This window comes from Magnolia sinica, chromosome 18 (assembly GCF_029962835.1).
Source record: "Magnolia sinica isolate HGM2019 chromosome 18, MsV1, whole genome shotgun sequence".
In the NCBI taxonomy this organism is placed as follows: Eukaryota; Viridiplantae; Streptophyta; class Magnoliopsida; order Magnoliales; family Magnoliaceae; genus Magnolia; species Magnolia sinica.
Genome location: NC_080590.1, coordinates 33,435,294 through 33,457,110, shown reverse-complemented (window position 1 = coordinate 33,457,110; position 21,817 = coordinate 33,435,294). Strand labels below are relative to the sequence as shown.

The window sequence follows — 21,817 nt, the reverse complement described above, 5'->3', positions numbered from 1 at the left end:
TTAACAGCATTAAAACATGGGAGACTTTTTGCCATGGTCTATTAACTTTTAACCCCTAAACCATGGGCCCACTTATGCAGACTCAAGAGGCCCAAGAATACCATGCATGCCTTTTCTCTTTCAAAATCTGGATTGAATGGGCACAACCCAGATCAAGCCCATAACATAACTTGGGCTGGATCTGGATTGGGCTTCGACTCAACTCCTTAACTTATGGGATGGACCCCACTCTTGGGCTGGACCAATTGCGAACCTAGTTCAAATTAGACCTTCAAAACGTTCGTCGCTGCTCATTGTCATCCTACTCGGACGATTCGCACCGGTTTGACCGAGTCCGATTCGACTCGGACGAGTCGGACGGAACTCGTCCGAGTCTTTAAACCAGTCATTCGACCAAGTAACAAGTGGCAAAACCGTCATTCCATCCATAACGAACATAACCGCCTGATTCCGGCTCGCTATCCATTGGCTCGACTCAGAACCGCCCGGCCAATAGCCAATCAAACAGAGACACGTGTCAGCTTCTCAATAGACAGAATATAAAGAAACCGCGCCCAAATACAAACCCATCCCAGTAACAGTTACAGACCCTGCTTCTCTTTCCAGAGCATAGCTTTTCAGAGAGAGAGAGAGAGAGAGAGAGAGATTGCTCCATGGAAGCTGTTGCAGAAGCTTCGGCCAATCTGGTGACAGAATCGCAGTCTCTGACGAAGAAACGGATTCAGGTCTCCAATGCCAAGAAACCGCTCCACTTCTATGTTTTTCTTGCCAAGGTAATAGTCTCCTCCCCAATCTCTCTCGTTCCTGTTAGAATTAGGGTCTCTGGACATAGATCGTTCATTCTAGTTCATGAAATCAGAGATGTTCTGGCCTTGAGGTCTAAAGTTACTCATTTTCAATCTTGACTTGTCCATCGGAAGTAAATTCCAACTGTCGGATCTTTCTTTTTCCTTGAAATCATGAGGGATGGTTTTCTTTTCTTCCTTCGATGTTTTGGTATTTCATGGTTTATTATTATTATTTTATTATTTTTTGAAGTTCTGTTTAGGTTTAATGTTCTCTTACCTATTGTTTTTTTTTTTTTTCCTCTTGTTTTTGGGGGATTCTTTTATACAAAAACACATGAATTCTACCATTTCTTGTGTTTCAGAGGTATATGAAGCAGCATAACGAGATTGAGATCGAGCTCTCTGCATTGGGCATGGGTATGTTTTCAAGTCGATAGGAACAATCCTTCTCATAGTTTGTTTTTAAGAATTTCATGTTATTGAATGTTTGTAAGAGCCATTAGTATTTCTTGAATCTTTTAATTGTCTTTTGCAAACTATTTATCTATTTGTTCTTGAGGCTATTTATGCTATCTTGGTACTTCTTCTTCTTCTTTTTTAAACCTTCTTTTTCATATCTTTCTCATGTTCCTATACTAAGCTCCAACAGAAATTGGTGAGTGGGGATGACTGTCCATGTTCCACAGGTCCAGGCTATTTATGGGTGGTTTCACCTCTTATTGGAAAATCTCATTGATGGGGCTATCTTAAATGCCTAATTGGTGAACCACAGATGGACAGTAGAAAAGAAATTGGCGATGTTAGCAACAAACTAGAAAATTGGATAGGTAAGATGATCCTATCCTTTCCTTCCCTGGCAAGACCACATGATGAATTGTCTGGATAACATTCATTGTGCAAAAGTCCAATTTGAGTGCAGGGCAATAGATAATGAAATTGATGCACCGTCTTAGGTTCGACATCACCTTTAAAGTTTTGAATCAATATTGCTATAATAGTGAACATGCTTATGTTGTTTCTATTGAGTACAAATGATCATTGTTGAGGGTGGATATACTTGCATTTGGGCTTCTTTTATTCTTTGATTATAGATGATATGGAAACCCTTTCCTGATTGAAAAAACAGCTGCCATGTGATTGTCCTTGTACCACAGGGGCCAGCCCACACAATGCCAACGGTTTTGGTAGATTAAGGATGGACCCACCATGGATGGAATGCCCCAAAGTCTCTCAAATGGAAGATACCATTAATCTTCGGGCTATTTTTTTTTTCCGAAGATGGACAGTTGTCGTACTTCCTGTATTATGCACCATTGATTGAAGTTTTTGGATATTGAAATCTGAGATATTTTGGGGCATCCCCCATCTATGGGTGCCCATCATCAATGTTTCTGACCATTGAATAACAGGCAGGTCCACTTGCAAGGACTACTGCAAATTAGTAAATATGTGTTTCTCAAGTCCCTATTGTTCCTCTTATGTTAACTTATTGTCATCTTGACAATATGGTTGTTGGATGTTGGTATCATCAGCTCATAGCCTGAGATTGTATCCTATTAGCTTTAGGTGGTGGTCCCTACATGTAAAACGATTCATCTATCAAGTCCAGACGTTCCTTTTATAACTTCTTAGAGTGAAAACTCGGTGTGACTTGTGAGTAATTATATTAGGGAATACATTGGGTTTAAATTTCTTTGAAGAAAAGGCTCTTTCATGCATGCTGTTATGCATATGCATTGTATTCTGACCACTGATAGTTAATAAATGCTGTTTAGTTGTAATTATTTCTATTAAATCATGTACCATTTGGTGGGACAGTTCCATATTTTTAAGCCATTTATGTGCGTCTTCTATTCCATGGCTGTATATATGCACATACTTTGTAGGTGGCTACTAGTTAAGTTTTTCATAATTTCTAGAGTGTGCTTGCTGTTATGCATATGCATTGTATTCTGACCACTGATAGTTGATAAATGCGGTTTAGTTGTAATTATTTCTATTAAATCATGTACCATTTGGTGGGACAGTTCCATATTTCTAAGCCATTTATGTGCGTCTTCTATTCCATGGCTGTATATATGCACATACTTTGTAGGTGGCTAATAGTTAAGTTTTTCATAATTTCTAGAGTGGGTCAGAATGCAGGTGAATCTCATATGGAATCCTATGAACTCTGCAGCTAAAATCATTAACATAATTTTACTCTTTAAACAACTACTTTAAAGAATGTGAATTTCTCCTTCTGTGCATTCTACCTGAGAAAATAACATGCATTTGTGATGCAAGTTATCTATAGGGACCATCTGCCATGATAAAAGTGGCTATGGTCTTGGCAATTCTTTAAGACTTTTAGGGCATGTTTCGATTGTAGGAGACCTTACTCAAACATGGATTCCACTTTTAGGGGTGTTGTTTGGATGGTAATTTGAAATCTCATATTCCTCTCCGAATGGTCACCCCGTTTCTTTTGCTTGAGGATCCAACCTATTTTAAAGGTTAATGATTGCTTGGTGGAATCCAATAATTTGCTATTCAAACAACATAAAAGTTTACATGAATGGAAAACCATTCTATTTCCATGGGTTTCCATGGTTTTCCTCATATCTAAACATGCCCTTAGCTTACATAGGTCTTAGAAGCTGAACGATATCACCGACTTTAAGAAAGGGTAAAGCAGGCACGCAATTATTAACCTAATATTAGTGTTTTAAATAGCGAATAGCGTGTAGCATAGTGTACACTCCTCTGAAGCGTGAGGCACAAGGTGCATACTATTTCGAGATTTCCAATCATGGTCGCGCTTGGTTGCATCAATTTTATGGGATTCACTAAATTAGACTGATTAGTAGTGAAATTTAACAAAATTATGATAATTAGTGCCACCAAAGATGACCTAAAGCAATGGGAAAGGGCAATAATTAAGTATCAAGGTAAAGAAAGTGCATGAAAATTGATTAATATTGTTACTTATATTATTTCTACTAAAAGCATTGAAAAAACTAACTACTATTTATTATTATTATTATTATTATTTTATATATATTGAAAATACAAAAATATGATCAATTATTGAAAACATTAATTAATTTTAATGCTGGAGTAAAGAATACCTGTAGTATGAGCTACATTGCATATAGCATTTGCAAATTATCATGTAGCATGGCTACATGCAACTTAAGCTATTTTCATGAGGTTATGTAGCATTATGGATAAGCTACACTGCATAGTGTAAACTACACTACACATATCGTAGCTATTTAAAACACTGCCTAATATATGCTTTCAACCATTAGACATAGAAAGTGCTGGATTACAGACTCTTTTTTTCATGAACAGAGTCGGATAATTTAACAAACAGAACATCTTTAGAAGGTGTACCAACCAAGATTTTTGTAGGTCATTAATTGAATTATTAAGTGAAATGGGTAGGCACCTTGGAGTGGTGTAGCATGGGATTGTCTACTAACCACTATGTCTGTCTTAGACATGGGTACTCCATCTAAAATTGTCTTCTTTTGCTGACTAAATGCTTTAAGTGGGTAGAGGCACCTTGGAGTGGTGTAGCATGGCATTATCCTATGAGTACCACTAACCACTATGTCTTAGACATGGGTACTCCATCTAAAATCATCTTCTTTTGCTGACTAAATGGTTTTAAGTCATCTGGCCAGGTTTTGGGGTTCCATAGTAGCAAGGTGTCCATTGTCATCATGTTGGCTAACTTGGTTGTTGATTCTATTTTCAGCTATTGCTACAGCTATTACAGTTGCTGAGATTCTGAAGAGAAGTGGTTTTGCTATTCAGAAGAGTAAGCAATCCACTCTCTTCAAAACCGTAGCATTCTCTACTGTTATATTTATGAACTAAATAAAGCTTGCAATTTTGTCATGGAGCAGAGCTTGCTACATCTATGGTGGACAGGCAAGACAAAAACACGGGCCATCTCATTAAGAAAGCCAAGGTGTGCGACCTCACAGTGAATGCTTTCTTTTAGATTTTAGCTTGTGAAATGGTCACTATTCACATCCTTTATTCACATCAGAAGATTTATTTATTTATTTAAATCTTTTTAACCTTTGTTAGTGATCTGTTTCTACTTTTGATCATCTCACCTCTTTTTCTTTTGTTGGAAAATAATATGATATCCCTTTTGATTAGTAAACCTTTGTCCATTTAAACTTTCATTTAATTTGTAGAAAGATCTTTTCATACGCCAATGGTTCCAGTTATAAATTGTTTCTCTATTGCAGATAGAGAGATTGCTGACGAAGACTGAAAATTTTGATCTTTGTGTTTCTCAATTGCAGATTGAGATATTACTGGCAAAGAGTGAAAATTTTGATGATCTGATGATTGCTGCTACTGCCGCTGCTGCAAAGGAAGCTTCTCCAAATAAACAAGAACAATGATAAACATCTGTTTCCATAGCAGAGGATGGCAGTTGCTGCTCAAGACAGGTTAGAGAAAAGTGGATCACAAATAGAAGGAACCAGATTCATTTTGGTGGGAAAGATGATAAGGTTAGTCTAATAGCTGCTAGATTCTTTTGACTACTTTAAATCAGAATAGGCCTATCCAACGATTCAGGTTGAAGATGAAGCTTATCCAACCACAGAAGATGAAGATTCTTTTCAGTTCAAATGTCCACTGTTGAAACATTAGTAGGGCCATAGATGTTTTGGATGAGGGTAATATTTTTGTGTTTTCAGTTCATTCCAGTGGAAATGACCTCATGAAGGGTATGGATAGCATATAAACATCACAGTGGACCCAGGGAGGTTTTAATGGTAGGCATTTCCCTACCCACCTTTTCCTGTCGTGCAGCTCACTATAGTTTTGGATCTGCCTCGTTTTGTCTCAGGTCCTAAAATGATTGATCTGGAAAAATATAAGGACAATGTGAATTTCTCACAAACATCACAGTGGCCCCACCTAGCTTGCCATAGCAAGACCTTCCTGCCAAAGGCTTTCCCAGGAAATCCCCATCCCAGGTGATGGAGCGCCTCGGCTACAATGAGAACCAACACTGTGGGCCCACCTCAATGCATGCATTATACATCCACAGTCCATTTGTTTTTCTAGGTTATTTTAATGTGTGGTCATCAGACGCCTGTCAAACAGAAGATCTGGATTAAAGGGAAAAAACCAAATATTACCTTTGTCCAAAACTTCTGTGGCCTGCAAAGGTTTTTAATGATCAATAACCACTGTTTGTGGTATGGTCCACCTAAAATTTCTGGAATGATCATTACAGTGGTTGACAGGTGGATGCTCCCAAGAGTAAAGAGCCCTGTATATTGCAATGCCAAGCATAACATAAATCATAGAACCTGATAAAGATCACAGCCATGCATTTCTTTCCCATCCCCAATCAAACACAGCGGGAATAGTTTCATCAGGAAAAAGAAAGAGGAGAAAAAACAGATGCTATAGTCAGAATAAGATTACAGAAAACCGTGTTGAGGATTACCAGACACCTGAAAGAATCTGTTCAAGAATAACAAACATGTAGTAGTAAAAATTCCATTATATGAAGTGCTGGGGAAATTTGCAAGAGATCAAAGCAATTCACAGCATATGTCTAAAGTGTCAGCGTGTGTGAAGTCCACACCATTTGCTCCCAAAAGTCAGGCCAGTCCAATATCAGCTGTCCACAGGTATATAAAAGAAAATGAACATAGCTCAATTGGCAGACTGAGTGGAGATACCTCGTTTCAACACTTGAGGTCTTGGTATCGATCCCTAGTGGGGGTGGCTAATATGGAGTGTGTGTACTAACAAGCTAACCCAAAAAAAAAAAAAAAAAACTCTGAAAGTTAGAGAGCGTTCCAATGAAAAAACGATATGATGATGATGATGTATTAGAAAATGATAAAATGCACATACCATCCTCTCTCTAAGGTATCATATATACCAGCGTAGGATGCCCAAGAAAAAACCTCAAAACAGAGCCCAATTCAGCTCTCATCGATCAGCCGTAATTAGAAGAGAGTATGCAAAGTTTCCAAGGACCACCTCACCAAGAAGATTGTGTGTGCCCAACGAACATCAGAACATATCTCAAGATAGAAACTTCATTAGTATGCAGGGTACAGCAAGCAAGGGAGGAATCATATAATGCTCATGCTAATAGGTTTTACAGGACCAATTGGGTTTTCATTTTGTACAAATAGGGGAAGTGGGGCCCACGGCTCACTGATACAAACAGTTGATATACCGGGTTCCCTTGTGTTTGTGTGTGGTTCATGGACCAAAAAATCCCCACATTAGAAGAAACCTCCACATTCAAAAGGTGGCCAACAAATAGATGATTAAGTAAGAAAATGCAGCAACATTCCCCTCAGTTTTTAAATAAAGTTTTCCTTGGATTCCAATAAAAAAGAAAAAGGAAAAGAAAGAACGAAATACAGCAATAGTTAACATTCAACCAAGAAGAGGACTGAATAGTGTACAGCTAAGATTGTCCAATCTAGGGGATTTTTGGTGCATAGATCATCCGTGGTGAGGCCCATCACCAGTGGCTTGGATAAGTGAGCACATGAGCCCTGTTTGTACAAACAGAAAATCCAAACAGCACTGTACAACCTTTTGCCTCAAGCATTGTATAACTCTTCAAAGGACTGCAAGATTCATACAGTTTATCATTGTTGAGGATTTATTTGATACGTTCTTGTTGGGACCATTTTGGATCTGTCATAACTGAAAAACCACTGACAACAGATGATACTGAGTCCAAAGCATCCCATCGGTGCCCATAAAATGGATGGTTCAAATAGAACAGTAAAAAAAAAAAGAAAAAGAAGCAAGAAAGGAATAGTCTGAATTCAACGACCAAATGTCCATCAGAGGACATCAGAGGACTAGAATTGTCCAATCAATCTGATCTTTTGAGATGTGCCCCATCCGAAGTGGAGCCCACCAACTGGACATTGCATCGATGGACATCTAAGCCACATCCCGCATGTATGCTAACAGTTTTCATGTGTATGGCTGGTTACATTCTTGCAGAGCATCATTGTTTTTCCATTTACAAGAAACAGTTAAAAAATATGAAATATTAAGTAATGTGAATGATGAATCCACAATCTCACGACTGCAACCATTCAAGTGAAATTGGAAAAACAAAACCAAATCAGTACATGAAAAGAGTATGAACCTCTGAGCAAAAGCATATTTTGTGGGGTCAAGAGACTTTTTATATGTAGGATGCCCATAATTCGGTGGATCAGACCATTGATCAGATGAGATTAGGATCTTCCAATCTGGAAGATTTTCGAGGGTTCAATCCATGGTAGCGGCCATCAGATCAATAGTCTGGATCACGGACCATGGGCCTCACATTCAGGAAATCCTGCGCCACTGCAAAGGATAGATTTGCTGAGGCTAAAGGCCCAATGATTCTTTAAGATTGGCCAGTCATTCTGCCATCACCTGATGTCAATTAAAATCCATAAACAAATTGAAATTATGAGATCATGGCATTATTAAAATGAAACTCGATCCAAGAGAGCAGAAAATAAACATAGACGTGCCCTTTTTTTTTTTGGAAAGATGATAGACATGCCCTTGAATAACAGGAAAAAAAGGCAATTAGCCTTAATTTTCATTAAACTAATTAAAACGAGGTCCTGGTATGTTACATAAACCTACATTTTCACAAGAACACTAACATACCAATTTGCCAATGAAGAGTGCACTGTTGACTCAACAGAGAAGACTTATATAGGTGCTGCACATGTTGTTCTAAAATGCCCCGTCTGGTTACAACGGCTACAATGTACTACTCGCTTTATCCGGCCACGGTCCTCTGCACGAACCCGCTTCTTTCTTGGCCGTCCTGGCGGTCGAAGAGACTTGGGTGGATTTATGACAATATCAACACCATTGCCTCCGTTTTGTGTTCCCTCAGTCAACTCCTTCCAAAGGCTTTTATCTGGGACCGGATGTATAGTCTGTGAGTAGGTCTTGCGATACGTCGCAAGGGTGAAACAACTCTCAGTGAACCGATGGACATTTTGCCGGCACGAGAGGAGTGCTGCAACGGCATGTGCACAAGGCAAGCCGTAGAGCTGCCACCCACGACATAGACAACAACGGTTTCGGATATCAACAATATTTGTTCCTTCATGAGAGATAACTTCAAACTCCGCTTCATTTGCGCGAAGCACCTGAAAGCTGCGTGCACATTCAAGGGCTTCCGACACTCGCCTTTCAGCTGATGGCACGAGTATCGTTGTCCACTGCATGCTCGTTTCTCGCCGTTCATTGAACCATGTCATTAGCTGGCGACGGATACACTCCATCATCTGAATTATCGGTAGTCCAGATGCCTCCAGTATCCAACTATTCAATGATTCAACTATATTCGCGGTCAGATGCCCAAACCGTGTTCCCTCAAAATATGCTGTTGCCCAGAGACGGGGCGGAATGCGCCGGATCCAATAAGCAGCATCTCGCGAAATTTCTTCAATCTCTAGTATCTTGGCTTCGAACTCAATGACTGTCAAGGCATGGGCAGCTTCCCAGAGGAGGTTAACGAGCATCGTATTATTGAACTCTTTGCGGAAGCTATCACTAAGATGGCGCATGCAGAACCCGTGAAATGCGGTTGGGAAATTACATTCCACTCCTTCTACAATGCCTTTCTGCCTATCAGATAATATTGTGAGCCTCGGCATGTTCTCTGTATTGACCTCGAGCAGGTTATGTAGTTCAGATAAAAACCACATCCAGTTATCGTCGTTTTCCTCATCAACAACCCCAAATGCCAAAGGAAACAGAGCTCCATCTCCATCAAAACCGGTGGCAAAAAGCAAGGTCCCAAGATACTTGCTTTTGAGAAGTGTCCGATCAAGCCCAAGAAGTGGCCGGCAGGCATTCACAAAGCCAAAGATTGATGCGTGAAACGAGACAAAAAGGCGTTGGAAGCAGTTATCCACCGGGTTCCCGTAGACTGATGCAATGCTTCCCGGGTTTGTCCGTTTAATCTGGTCACAGTATTGTGGAAGAAGACGATACCCTTCTTCAAATGACCCGCGAACAGTTGCCATGATCCGCTCCTTTCCTCGCCATGCTTGCTTGTATGATAAGGTGATACCGTGGACCCGATGGATCTCTTCCAAAATCTCCTTTGGCTTGCAATTTGGGTTCTCGCGCAACCGTTCCTCGACGGAGCTGGCAACCCATTGGACCGATGCTTGCTGATGGCCAAGATGGGTGATCCCTCCACATGTATGCGCCTCATGGATGGTCCTGATCGTGAAGGTCGGGACACCTGGAAGCTTTGCGGCGTGTATCCGCCACGGGCATCCCTCGCTCGCACACTTGGCAGTGAAACGGGTCTTGTCGGACTTCACCGTCTGTATCTCAAAGTGAAGAGCGATGGCTGCATTTCTCAATGCACGTCTACAGCTTATGACGTCCGGAAACTCCTGCCCAACTGTTAGCTCATTGTTAGGTTGCGGGACAACTGCACGGCTCTGAAGGACAGGAGTGACGACCAGTTGGGAGTGAGCCACAGTGACTTCCTGAGAAGATTGGATGGCCAGATCCTGGTTCTGATCGACAGTCAGCTCTAGACTCTGATCAACACCCAACTCGTGATTCTCCGAAATGCTCAATTCATGGTTTTCAGCCATATCTAGCTCGTGGGACTGCCCGGCAAGACCCAATTCATGATCATGAGTGGGGTCCGAACTGCCATGGTTGTGGTTGTGGTTGTGGTTGTGATCATGGGTCTGTCCAAGAGATCTGTCACGGTCATGGGCATGTCTGATACGGAGATCATGATCACGGGTTGATCCAAGAACCAAATTACGATTACGCCCAAGTGCTAAATCATGGTTCCCAAGAACCAAGTCGTGATTAGCCATCAACAAAACCAAACCACCAAAAATTCAAATACAGCAAAATTCTCAAACCAAATAAAAAGCCGTAAAATCGCCTCCTTCTCTACCTGTATCCAACCCAATACATCTACTGCAATCAGAAAAACCATTTCTTTCCACCAGAATTGAAATTAAAAAGAAAAGAAAATAAAAGAAATACCCGAATGATTCGTCTTCCGCAGCTGTCCGCCGGATTTCGCTCGAATTCTCCAACCGATACATGGAATTCAATCAATCCTGCTAAGACCAAACGAAGAATACTGCAGAAAAATCAGCACCCAGAAAAGAAAAATATGAGAAAAGGACGAAAATTACGAAAATTGAAGAAACCCAGAAACAGAATTACCGAAATTCGATCTAGAAAAATACATCAGGAAGAAATCGGCGATGAAGGCAATAATCTTGCAGAAAAACCCAAATTCTCGAGAATGGAAATCAGCCCCATTGTAGAGGAGCAATGGAAGCTCTAGAAGCTTCGATCTCTCGACAGAAACAGATTCTGGAACGGAGATTCGAAGCTGGGGGGTGAGAGATCCAAAGGCTGGAAAGGGATCTGATCTGGGTTTAGGGTTCAAATCGAAGGGAGGAAAGAAGCTGGGGTTTTGCGGAGGGTTTTTGGAGGGAGAGATGGGAGAGGGATATGGAAGGGATTTCAGGAAAAGATGGGAGGGTGAATGGGAAAAAGGATCGGAAGAGAGATTTGCAGGGGCAAAAGGGCAGAAGGGGGTTTCTCTCTCTTTCTCTCTCTCACAACGAGGAGTGGGGGATGAGGTTCGGCCGAGTGAAAAAAGAGGGGTATTTACGTCATTATTTAATTATTTAATACGATTTCATCCCCATCTCATTCATATTTATTTTATTCACGAAAATGGCCTTGCTTGAGTTTGGCAGGTGGGGCCCACTTTAGAGTCATCTGGACGGTTCATGTTTTAGTTCATATATATTCTTGATAATTTTATCGGCCATCGTTGAATCTGGACCATTGGCTCGAGAAGTACGTGTTGCGAATTGGATGGATAAGATTTATCTGACAGGGAAAAGATCCGGACATGGCCTATGGCAATGTGGGGCCCACTCTATACTATTGCTCGTGCGAATCATAAAAAGTCGTGTTTTTACAAGAGACTTGCTAAGCTCACACGCGTGAAAAAGGAGGCATCTAATTTTTGGTTCACCAAGTGTGCCGTGCAAGATTAGATCTAAGCCGTCCACAATGTGGATACACCGTTTCTCTGCTTTATCAAAAAAATCAGGCCGTTAGATCTTCAGGCAGTACACGATTTACAATGGAAATGGACGGATGAAAGAACTTTAGACAAGTTTTTCTAAGCCGTCTACCTATATCTAACCGTGTGGCTCAGCTGAAAAGAGGATCTACCTTATTTTAGGGTCAGGGAAAATACATATTGGGGCCCATATTATGGACGGTTTTGATCTCATGATATTCTTCCAATCTGGTACCCATGGTGAGGTGTACATGAACTGCCTTTTACACGAGTGTATGATTAGTAAACCCTTAATAGCATTAACATATACCTCGTAATTTCCTTTATGTGCCTTTAAATAATCAGAGATGCCCCAATTCTCTCGGAACACTGTAAGGTATGGTACTCCTACTTGCATCAGTTCTTCTGAACCGTCCGATCTATTGATCTGAACTGTTCATTAAGTCCAAAGTAATATCATGCATTACCATGCAAAAACCTCACTGATCAGATGATCCAATCCATCTTTGTTTTGGCCTTTTTTTTTCTGTATCCATCCATTTTCCAACTGATGAAAGGGATGGATGTGATGAATAAACGGTTTGAACAATCCATATTAAAGGCCGTTGATCAAACAGTTAATATTTTTCAGATCAGTTTGATATTTGCATAGTAGCCCATGAAATGTGTGTTGTACACAATGAACAGTCTAAATCAATGGACTGGATGGTCTAAGCTCCCAATGCAACTGGAAGCACCACAGCATATGGTGCTCTGAGAACACTGGAGCATTTATCTTACGTAGATTTACCATATCATATCCATTTCTTCCTTTTGTAGATTTCTTCTGTTAGTTAATTAATAATCTGATGATCAGCATATCCATTCTGAGAGAACGTACAGATGGGCCCCACCTTCATTTATAGACAGTAGTTCGACGGCCATTAGTAGTTGATGGGCTCTGCTGTAACCAAATCCCACACCTAGCGATTGTGATTGTCGGATCAGTGTGGAAAATTGACAGGAAGGGTGTATGGCCCAGCCAATCAAAACTCCAGCACATGTGCCAGGAGGGCATGTGTGGTAAACATCCTAGCCGTCCTTTAGCTGGATCTTGCCTACTAGATTCCCTTGGGAAAAAATTTCAGGCTCATCCACTCATCTGGTAGGTAATAGTGGATGAAACAAATGGTTTAGCCGTAAATTTCTTTTATACACTGTCGCCCACCAGCTGAGTGGACGGCTTGAATATTTTTCCCTTAGTATCTATAAAGTGGGATCTACCTGATAGATGGCCTTGATCTCTCACTACTCTTCCAGTTTGGCTTGTATAGAGGAATGTATATATACTGCTATATGATGGTGGGGTTAGCAACCAAAGTGCATAATGTGCATTGGAAATGGTGTGACTTCATGCAGGGATTTTGGTTGACGGGAGCCTGTACTTGCCAAACTTAGGGTTTTTTAAGCCTTGAACCATTTTTTTATTTTGTTAGGATGAAAATGTCCATCAGGCACAACTGCCCCTCAACGACCTCTTATCCTTTTTAAAAAGAGACATGGGGCCACTAAAAATAAGGATTTGGCTTACCCCCGGCAATACGATATATTTATTTTAATTGGACAGTCACTTGTGAACTCACAATACGATTTTTCTATTTTTTTTTTTTTTGTTTGAAGTTCTCTTTAGCACACAACTATACTAATGTTGTAAGTTAATTTTTAACTATCTCCTTCAGTATAACTCATCTTTGATGAGTTTTTCTCTCAAACTTGAACTAATGACATAAAATTAAAACTCATTATATGTTGATAGATTAAATATACTTCACGACAACTTGGTAGGTACCACATAAGATGTAGATAGGTTCAAAACGTGAGGCCCTTTTGCACTAGGGCCATTTGGTCGTTTCTTTTCTTCCTTGGTTTTTTTTTTTTTTTTTTCATAGAATGAGAGAATGGTGTTTTTAGTTCCCTTCTTTCTTCTGTTTTTCTCCATTCTTCTTTTTACCTCCATTCTTTTTACGTTGGTTTCCTTTATAGTTGTTTTTTTTTTTTTAATGATATTAATAGTAGGAACTTATGAAAGAGAAGATGGTGTAGAAGAATACTATAATGGATGAATTTTTATAATGAAAGGATGTTGTAATAGATAAATTTTGTGATAGAAGAATATTGTAATGTATGAATTTTCTAATGGATGAATGTGATGAATATTGGAATTGATAAATGTTGTAATAAAAGGATGTTGAGATGAAAATATGATGTAATGAATGAATGTTGTATGGTGGATCATCGATATTTATTGTGAATCGTCCATATTCACTATGAATCGTTTGATATTTTCATTATGGATCACCGATATTCAATGTAGACCATCGATATTCACTGTGTACCTATGATATTAAGAGTGAACCATTGATATTTCTTGTGGATCGCTGATATTAAGAGTGAATCGCTATATTTAACGTGGACCGTGGATCGCTGATATTCACAATGGGTCACCAATCTGACAAAAACAGGCATAACTCCCTTGTTACATGTTTGATTTGGATGATTTTTTTCTGGTTGGAAAGTTAATTTGATAAGTTTCAAATATCCTTAGAATCATCTCGTTTAGACACCATTGGATTGCCCAAAAGTAGGCCCAAAGTTCGCCATTCACTATAGACTGTAGATATTCAATGTGGGTCACTGATCCCATAAAAAACGACCACAACTCTCTTGTTATATGTCCAATTTAGGTGATCTTATACTCGTTGGAAAGATAACTTGATGAAATTTTAAATGACTTTAGAATCATCTAATTTAGACACCATTTGATTACCTAAAAGTGGGCCCAAAGTTTATTCGTGATCTATACTGAATGATAAATTTTGGACTCACTTTTGGATAATCAAATGGTATCCAAATGAGATAATTCTAAATTTATTTAAAATTATCAAATTATCTTTCTAACAAGTACAAGATTACTCAAATCAGACATTTAACGAGGAAGGTATGATTATCGTTTTTGTAGATTAGTGACACACACTGAATAACTATGGCTCACAGTGAATAATGAACTTTGGGCTAACTTTTAGACAATCATATTGTGTTCAAATAATATGATTATAAATTCATTTAAATTTTCATTAAATTACCTTTCTAACGAGTACAAGATCATCTAAATTGAACATGTAATGCGGGAGTTATAGTCGTTTTCGTCAGATTGGTGACTCACTGAATATCTGAGATACACAGTGAATGATGAACTTTGGGCCCACTTTTGGAAAGTCAAATGGTATTGAAATGAGATGATTTTATAGACATTTAAAAGTGTATCAAATTACATTTTCAACGAGCATGAAATCACCCAAATCAGACATGTAACAGGTGAGTTATGACCGTTTTCGTGGGATAGACGATCCGAAATGAATATTTGTGATATATAATAAAAATATCAGTAGTCCACAGTTAATATCATGGGTCCACTATTAATATCAGCAGTCCATAGTGATTATCAGTGGCCCACTGTTAATATCAATGATCCATAATAAATATCAACAATTCACTATCAATATCAACAATCCATAACAAATATCAGCGGTCTAAGTGAATATCAGCAGTCTACAGTTCACCCATTCCAAAATTTATCTATTACAAAATTTATACATTACAACGTTCTTCCATTATAAAATTCATTTATTATAACATTTATCCACACCCCCTTCTCCTTCACAAACTCCCACCATTTATACTCAACAAAAAAACAACTATAAAGAGAATCACTATACCCTCTTCTTTTTTACAAACTCCCATCATTAATACCAAAAAAAAAATCACTACACCTTCTTCTATTTTACAAACTCCCACCATTCATACCCAACAATTACAAACTCCCACCATTAATACCTAACAAAAAATAAAAAAATAATTATAAAGAAAAACAACTATAAAGAGAACCACTACACCCTCTTTTATTTTACAAACTCCCACCATTCATATCCAACAATTACAAACTCCCACCATTAATACCCAACAAAAAATAAAAAAATAATTATAAAGAAAATCAAGTAAGAAAGAAATAAGGAAGGAAGAAGGAAGGAAATTTTTTTAAAAAAAACACCATCTTCCCTTTCACACCCTACTATCCTCTCATGGAAAAAAACCAATGAAGGAATAAGGAAACATTCAAATAGCCCTCGCGGAAGGGCTCCACATTTTGAAGCCATCTACATCTTATATGAGGCTCATTGGGTTGTCGTGAAGTAAATCTGACCCATCCATATGTAAATGATTTTAATTTCATGTCATTAGTTTAAGTTTGGGAGCAAAACTTATCACAGATGGATTACACCGAAGGAAACCGTTTAGAATTAACGCACTATATTAGTGTATTTGTAGGTCACACAAAGAACTTAAAATAGAAAACAGAAAAAACTTACTGTGAGTTTATGACTGTCTAATTAAAATGAATGGATTAAATAGGCAAAGGGATGGGTCAAATCCTTTTTTTAGTAGGGCACACGTCCCTTAAAAAAACATTTCTCTTTTCGAGACAAGAGCGTACCATACAAGGGACAACTATGAAATATGAGCATTTTCATTCTTTAAAAATGAAAAGTGATTTCAGGGCTAAAAAGAAAAAAAAAAAAAACTTAAGTTTGGAAAGGATGGGTCCTGCCATGACTACGCCCCCGGAGGCAGGACACATGCGGTTCACTCGGTCTTTTGGAATAGAATCTTTCGTCATGTTAGAACTCCATTTGGACAAAGAAAAAAATGTTGCTCAGGTAACACGTTAGTACATGTTATCCTAACCACCGTGTTGGTGCCACCTTGATGAATTTTGTGTATATCCACATAATCCATATGTTTTGATAGCTTATTTTAGGATTAAATCAAAACATTAAGTAGACTGGAATCTTAGGAGGACCTCGTTATTAGAAATAGTGGTGATTTACCATTAAAAACCTCTTGTGGGCTACAAAAGTTTTGAATCAAGCTGATCTTCATATTTTTCCCTTCATCCATGTCTTTTTGTGCTTATGAAGAGGTTAAATGGTAAATAAATTAACATCACGGTGGGCCCCAAGAAGATTTCAATGGTGGCCATCATTGTCCCTATTAATTTCTATAGGGTGGTCCACTTGAGATTCAGATCTTCTTTATAACTTCCTAAAATGAGATAAAAAGGAACGGATAAGGTGGATATACAGTACATCCATCAAAATGGCTCCCATGTCCCTGTCAAGGTAACACCCACGAAAGTAGCTATGGACACCAGTTAGGTACTGTCCTGCCTGTCCCATTAGAGGTAGTGGGATTTGATTGGATGATAAGATGCTTTGAGATTGAGGTGTCATTTTTCTTTACCATAGCTTACAAGATGTCTAATCAAATCGGAATCCCATCGTTGTGCATGCAGGACCACGTATGCAGACATAGATTTTGTACTGCCCGTCCTAATACCATGATGGCAAGATTTGATTGATAGCATCTACTGTGGACAATGAGATCCAAACAATGCGTGCTTAGAAGTTGTTCAATAAAGTAGGTATACTTGAATAAGGTCTGTCTCTAATAATAATTAAGAGTCCAATTAAATCCCACCATGTCATGCCGATAAAACCATTGGTGCAAGCAAAAATAGTACATCTTCCTTTGACAGAAAAATATTTGCTAAGTCAACACATGGGAGTACCCTTCAAGCATGTGAGCTAACATGACAAGTGTGAGAGATTTAAACTTTCCATCAAGTGGGACATAACATTTATAACTTTACCATCTTCATCAAGGCCTTGTCTCAGTTAATTTGAGCCAACCACATGAATCTCATTCAACCCCTAAATCTCTATGCTTGGAGATATTAGCCGTTAAACTTTTAGCCCTTATCTTATGCGAAAGTGGGTAGTTAGTGCAGTTTTTCTTAAAAGTTTATTAGACTAAATCCGGACATACTGCCACAGGATACCCCAGGACTTTAGCTTTGGATCCAGAGTCATCACCCAATGATCTGAACCGTTCATGTGATGGGCCTTACTTTGGATGGAGGGTGGCCAATAAATCAAACTCTAAGAATTTTAAACTCTTTGATATTGGACTCTTTTCAATTAAATATGGAGGATCACCTTAAATGAAAATCTCAATTCTTTTTAGTCATCCATCTATGATGAGAACAATTGTATAGACGGTTTAGATCATTGAAAAGAATGCCGATCCATTGGCTAAAGTCCTGACTTATGCAATAGATCAGGACGTATTCTAGCAAACCATTTGTTCTTGACCGTCTATTTATGCGCCATCCATGGTAAGGGATCACCGAACCACCACCCCATTTTGGACGAGGAAGAGGAAGGAAACGGATTGGCTACTTCCCCTGCCACTAGCCAGGTGGCTGGTGGTCGGTGCTCTGTGGGCCCCACCATGATGTATGTGTTTCATCCATGCCGTTCATCCATTTTTACAGATCATTTTATATTTTTTTCCCAAAGTTGAGATGGATATAAATCTCAGGTGGACCACACCAGAGGAAAACAATAGTGATTGTATATGCACCATTAAAATCCTCCTAAGGGCCACTGTACTGTTTATTTGACATCCAATCTGTTGATTAGGTCATACAGACCTAGATGAAGGTAAAAAAAACAAAGATCATCTTGATCCAAAACTTTTATGGTCCCCAAAAAGTTTTTAATGGTCGACGTTCATTCAACACTGTTTCCTATAATGTGGTCCACTTGAGATTGGTATATATCTCATTTTTGGTCTCATACCCTAAAATTATCTAGAAAAATAGATGGACGGCATGGATGCAGCACATACATCATGATGGGGTCCACAGAGTACCGACCATCAGCCATTGGCTGGTGGCAGGGGGAGTAGCCAATCCGCTCTCGCCAAGGATCATATGATTATTCTGATGTAAATCTAAGACTGGCGATGGATCGGACCCGATCCATTTACTAATCAGGCCAAAAATAATGGGCCCTGATAATGTGGATTGGGTCCGATCCACTTAAAAATCTGAAAATATCCAGAATGTGGCCCACTTGAGTTTTAGATCAAGCCGATTTTTGGGTTTTGGGCCTCACATGGGATGAAACTAGTGGACGGCTTGGATGGCTCACACACATCACAGTGGGCCCCACACAGCTTAAATATAGGAGTTTCCATGCAGTTGACTGTATCTGATCATTCAAATAAAAATAAAAAAATGGGTTTTGGATAAAACTGGCTAAACACATTTGGACATTTTATGGGTATAAAAATCTAATTTTGGGCATGTTTGGAAAGCAAAAGGGCAATGCATTGGTCTTCCATTTGTGCCCATGGATACTTTGGTCATATTAGAAATTTTCATAAACAAATAAAAAAAGGGTAGTGCTATTTGGTTTTGGGAACGGATATAAGGTCACGTGCCCCTCACTGATTCAAAAGGGTATTTCTACTGTAGGAATGGAAAAGGGTGATTCACTAATATTATCATATTTATCTTTACTGCGTGAGCTTATTAACTCCCATTTGGGGGATATTTATTTTTTTATTTTTATTAAAAAATAAATTTAAATTTAAATTCAAACAGAGATGACTGTAGGAAGAGTCTATTTCAACTCATATGGATCATATGAATCATTGATGGTATGTTAGGTTATTTTTAGACGATCTAAATCATTGAGGAGTCTGCATCTTGAATTAAGGAGGTACCTTCCCACACAACGTTGTATTTTAGCTTTGACATACAACGCTTTTTATTTTCTGCTGATGTGTCACTGTACTGGAGCATCCAAACCATCGAAAGATGCACTATATCATGGATGTTACCTGGAGCAGAAATTGGAACAAATCCACTCTCCAATGAGCCACATACAATATGAGTCAAACCAACGGCTGTCCATTCATTTCGACGTTTTAGCCATCATTCGTGAATGGGCCACTATGTTTTTTTGGCCAAAGTAATCTTTATGACACGATAGTATGTGATGAGCGAGCGACATGTCAGCAGGAAGTAAATACTCTGTATGTGAACTTGATATGCAATGTTGTATCTGAACATTTCTCTTCTTAAATACAGGTAGTTAAAGCAGCTTGAGCCATGTAGCTCACTCATGCCATGCTACGTGATTGCAACCGTTAGATTGCGTGTCCCATGCTCCCATCCCCGCATGCTTTTATTTGGACAGGCCTGGATGAAAAAGAAAAGAAATGATATAATCTCAATCCATTCTACATGAACGTACAGAGGATATCTGAGCCGTGCATATGGTGGACCCCACCATGACTTGAAAGTATAAAATTTTGCTAAAACGGTGTCATACAATCCTGCCCACTTGCATCTTCATGGTAGGCACACCTCATATACGGCTCAGATGTCCTCCACATCTAACATGCTGGTACGTGAACTTTGTTGCATGTGAAGTTAACATGCAACTGGCTTTAGGTGATCATTTCTCGTCTTAAATACTAGTAACGAATTGCTGTCGGTGTGTTGACGTCATCAAATTATGTGGGGCCCACCATGATGTATTTGTTATATCCAAACCATCCTTCCATTTGGTGAGATCATTTTAAGGCTTGAACCCAAAAATGAGACAGATCCAAATCTCAAGTGGACCACACTGAAGAAAGGAGTGTTGATTGAAGTTCTACCATTGAAACCTTCTTGGGGTCACAAAAGTTTTGGATCAATCTAATATTTATTTTTGCTTTTCATCCAGATCTTGTGACCCTATGAAACAGGTCGGATGGCAAATAAACATCATGGCGGGCCCTAGGAATGTTTCAACAATGAGAATCATTGTTCCCACTACCTTTTGTAGCGTGGTTCACTTGAGCTTTAAATATGATTCATTTTTGGGCTCATGATCTAAAATAATCTCTTCAAATAGATGGACGGTGTGGATATAATAAATACATCATGGTGGGCCCACAGAACTCGCAATTAAAGGTGTCAATGGGCGGGCTCGGGGCCGGCCCGACGTACCGACCCAACTGTCCGAAAACGGGCCCAGACCAACCCCTGGCCCGGCCCATTGACAGCCCTACACCTAATCCGCTCCGTTAAATGCTGTACATGGTGGAACAGATATGATCTGGGCACGTCCAAAAAATGCTACACAAATTTTTATGGCTGTGATCGGATGTCTATATAAATTTCATGTCCACACACTTTTGGTGGGCCATCCTAAAAAATCCACACCAAGTTTTCCATGGATCAATGCCGTACAAATTGGATATCTGCATCAGATGTCCAATGATCAATATGAATAGTCCCACTTTGGATATGATGGTTTGCTACACTTGCAAATATATGTAAGACACGTGTATGAGAACTAAAGTGTCAATCACTTCACTCTTCGGGTGGGCCAGTATTTTTTTTCTTCCTGGCTGGCGTATTGACGTCACTAAATTCTGTGGGTCCCACCATTAGGCATGTGCTATATCCAAACCGCTCGTCCATTTGGCGAGCTCGTTGTAAGGCTTTAGCCAAAAAAATTAATACAGTTCCAAAGATCAAGTGGACCACACTGCAAATAGCAGTTGAGGATTGAACGTCTACCATTGAAACCCTTTTGAGGTCACAGTGGTTCTGGATAAATATGACATTTTTTCCTTCTTCACTCAGGTTTGTATGACCTTACGAACATATTGGATGGAAAATAAATGTCATGGTGAGGCTTAAGATTATTTTAACGGTGAGAATCATTGTCCTCGCAGCTATTTGTGGTGTAGTCCACTTGAACTTTGGATATGACTCATTTTTGAGATCATGCTCTAAAATGAACTAGCCAAATGGATGAACTGCCTGATGTAATAAATACATAACTGGGGGGCCATGTAACTTTCATCACCTTTGGACGAAGTGGATTGGTTGGTGTACCACGCACCGGTAATTTGGCTGATGTGTGTACCGTGTACGTGTCGTGCGAAGAGGATCGCTGACGCTCCTAGCTTC

General features: G+C 39.2%; 2 protein-coding genes across 8 annotated transcripts; one reads left to right on the top strand and one right to left on the bottom strand.

Moving 5' to 3' along the window:
- The first annotated feature begins 625 nt into the window (after positions 1-625).
- Positions 626-5,550, top strand: LOC131233203 (uncharacterized protein At2g34160-like). Its single transcript, XM_058229834.1, has 4 exons — positions 626-773; positions 1,151-1,205; positions 4,534-4,749; positions 5,096-5,550. The coding sequence occupies exons 1-3, from the start codon at positions 654-656 to the stop codon at positions 4,653-4,655; spliced, it is 297 nt and encodes a 98-aa protein (XP_058085817.1). The 5' UTR covers positions 626-653; the 3' UTR covers positions 4,656-4,749; positions 5,096-5,550.
- Positions 5,551-6,200: 650 nt separating this feature from the next.
- LOC131232617 (uncharacterized) lies at positions 6,201-11,452 on the bottom strand. Of its 7 annotated transcripts, XR_009164896.1 has the most exons (5): positions 11,022-11,452; positions 10,836-10,935; positions 8,463-10,743; positions 7,945-8,219; positions 6,201-6,435 (listed from the first exon to the last, which is right to left on the bottom strand). XR_009164896.1 is itself a non-coding variant. In XM_058228979.1 (4 exons), the coding sequence occupies exon 3, from the start codon at positions 10,658-10,660 to the stop codon at positions 8,507-8,509; it is 2,154 nt and encodes a 717-aa protein (XP_058084962.1). In that variant the 5' UTR covers positions 10,661-10,743; positions 10,836-10,935; positions 11,022-11,452; the 3' UTR covers positions 6,201-6,435; positions 8,463-8,506. The 7 variants fall into 7 exon arrangements, 6 of the variants coding, with proteins under 6 accessions (XP_058084962.1, XP_058084961.1, XP_058084957.1 ...); XM_058228979.1 differs by lacking the exon at positions 7,945-8,219; XM_058228978.1 differs by lacking the exon at positions 6,201-6,435 and having other exon boundaries at positions 7,776-8,219.
- Positions 11,453-21,817: the final 10,365 nt, after the last annotated feature.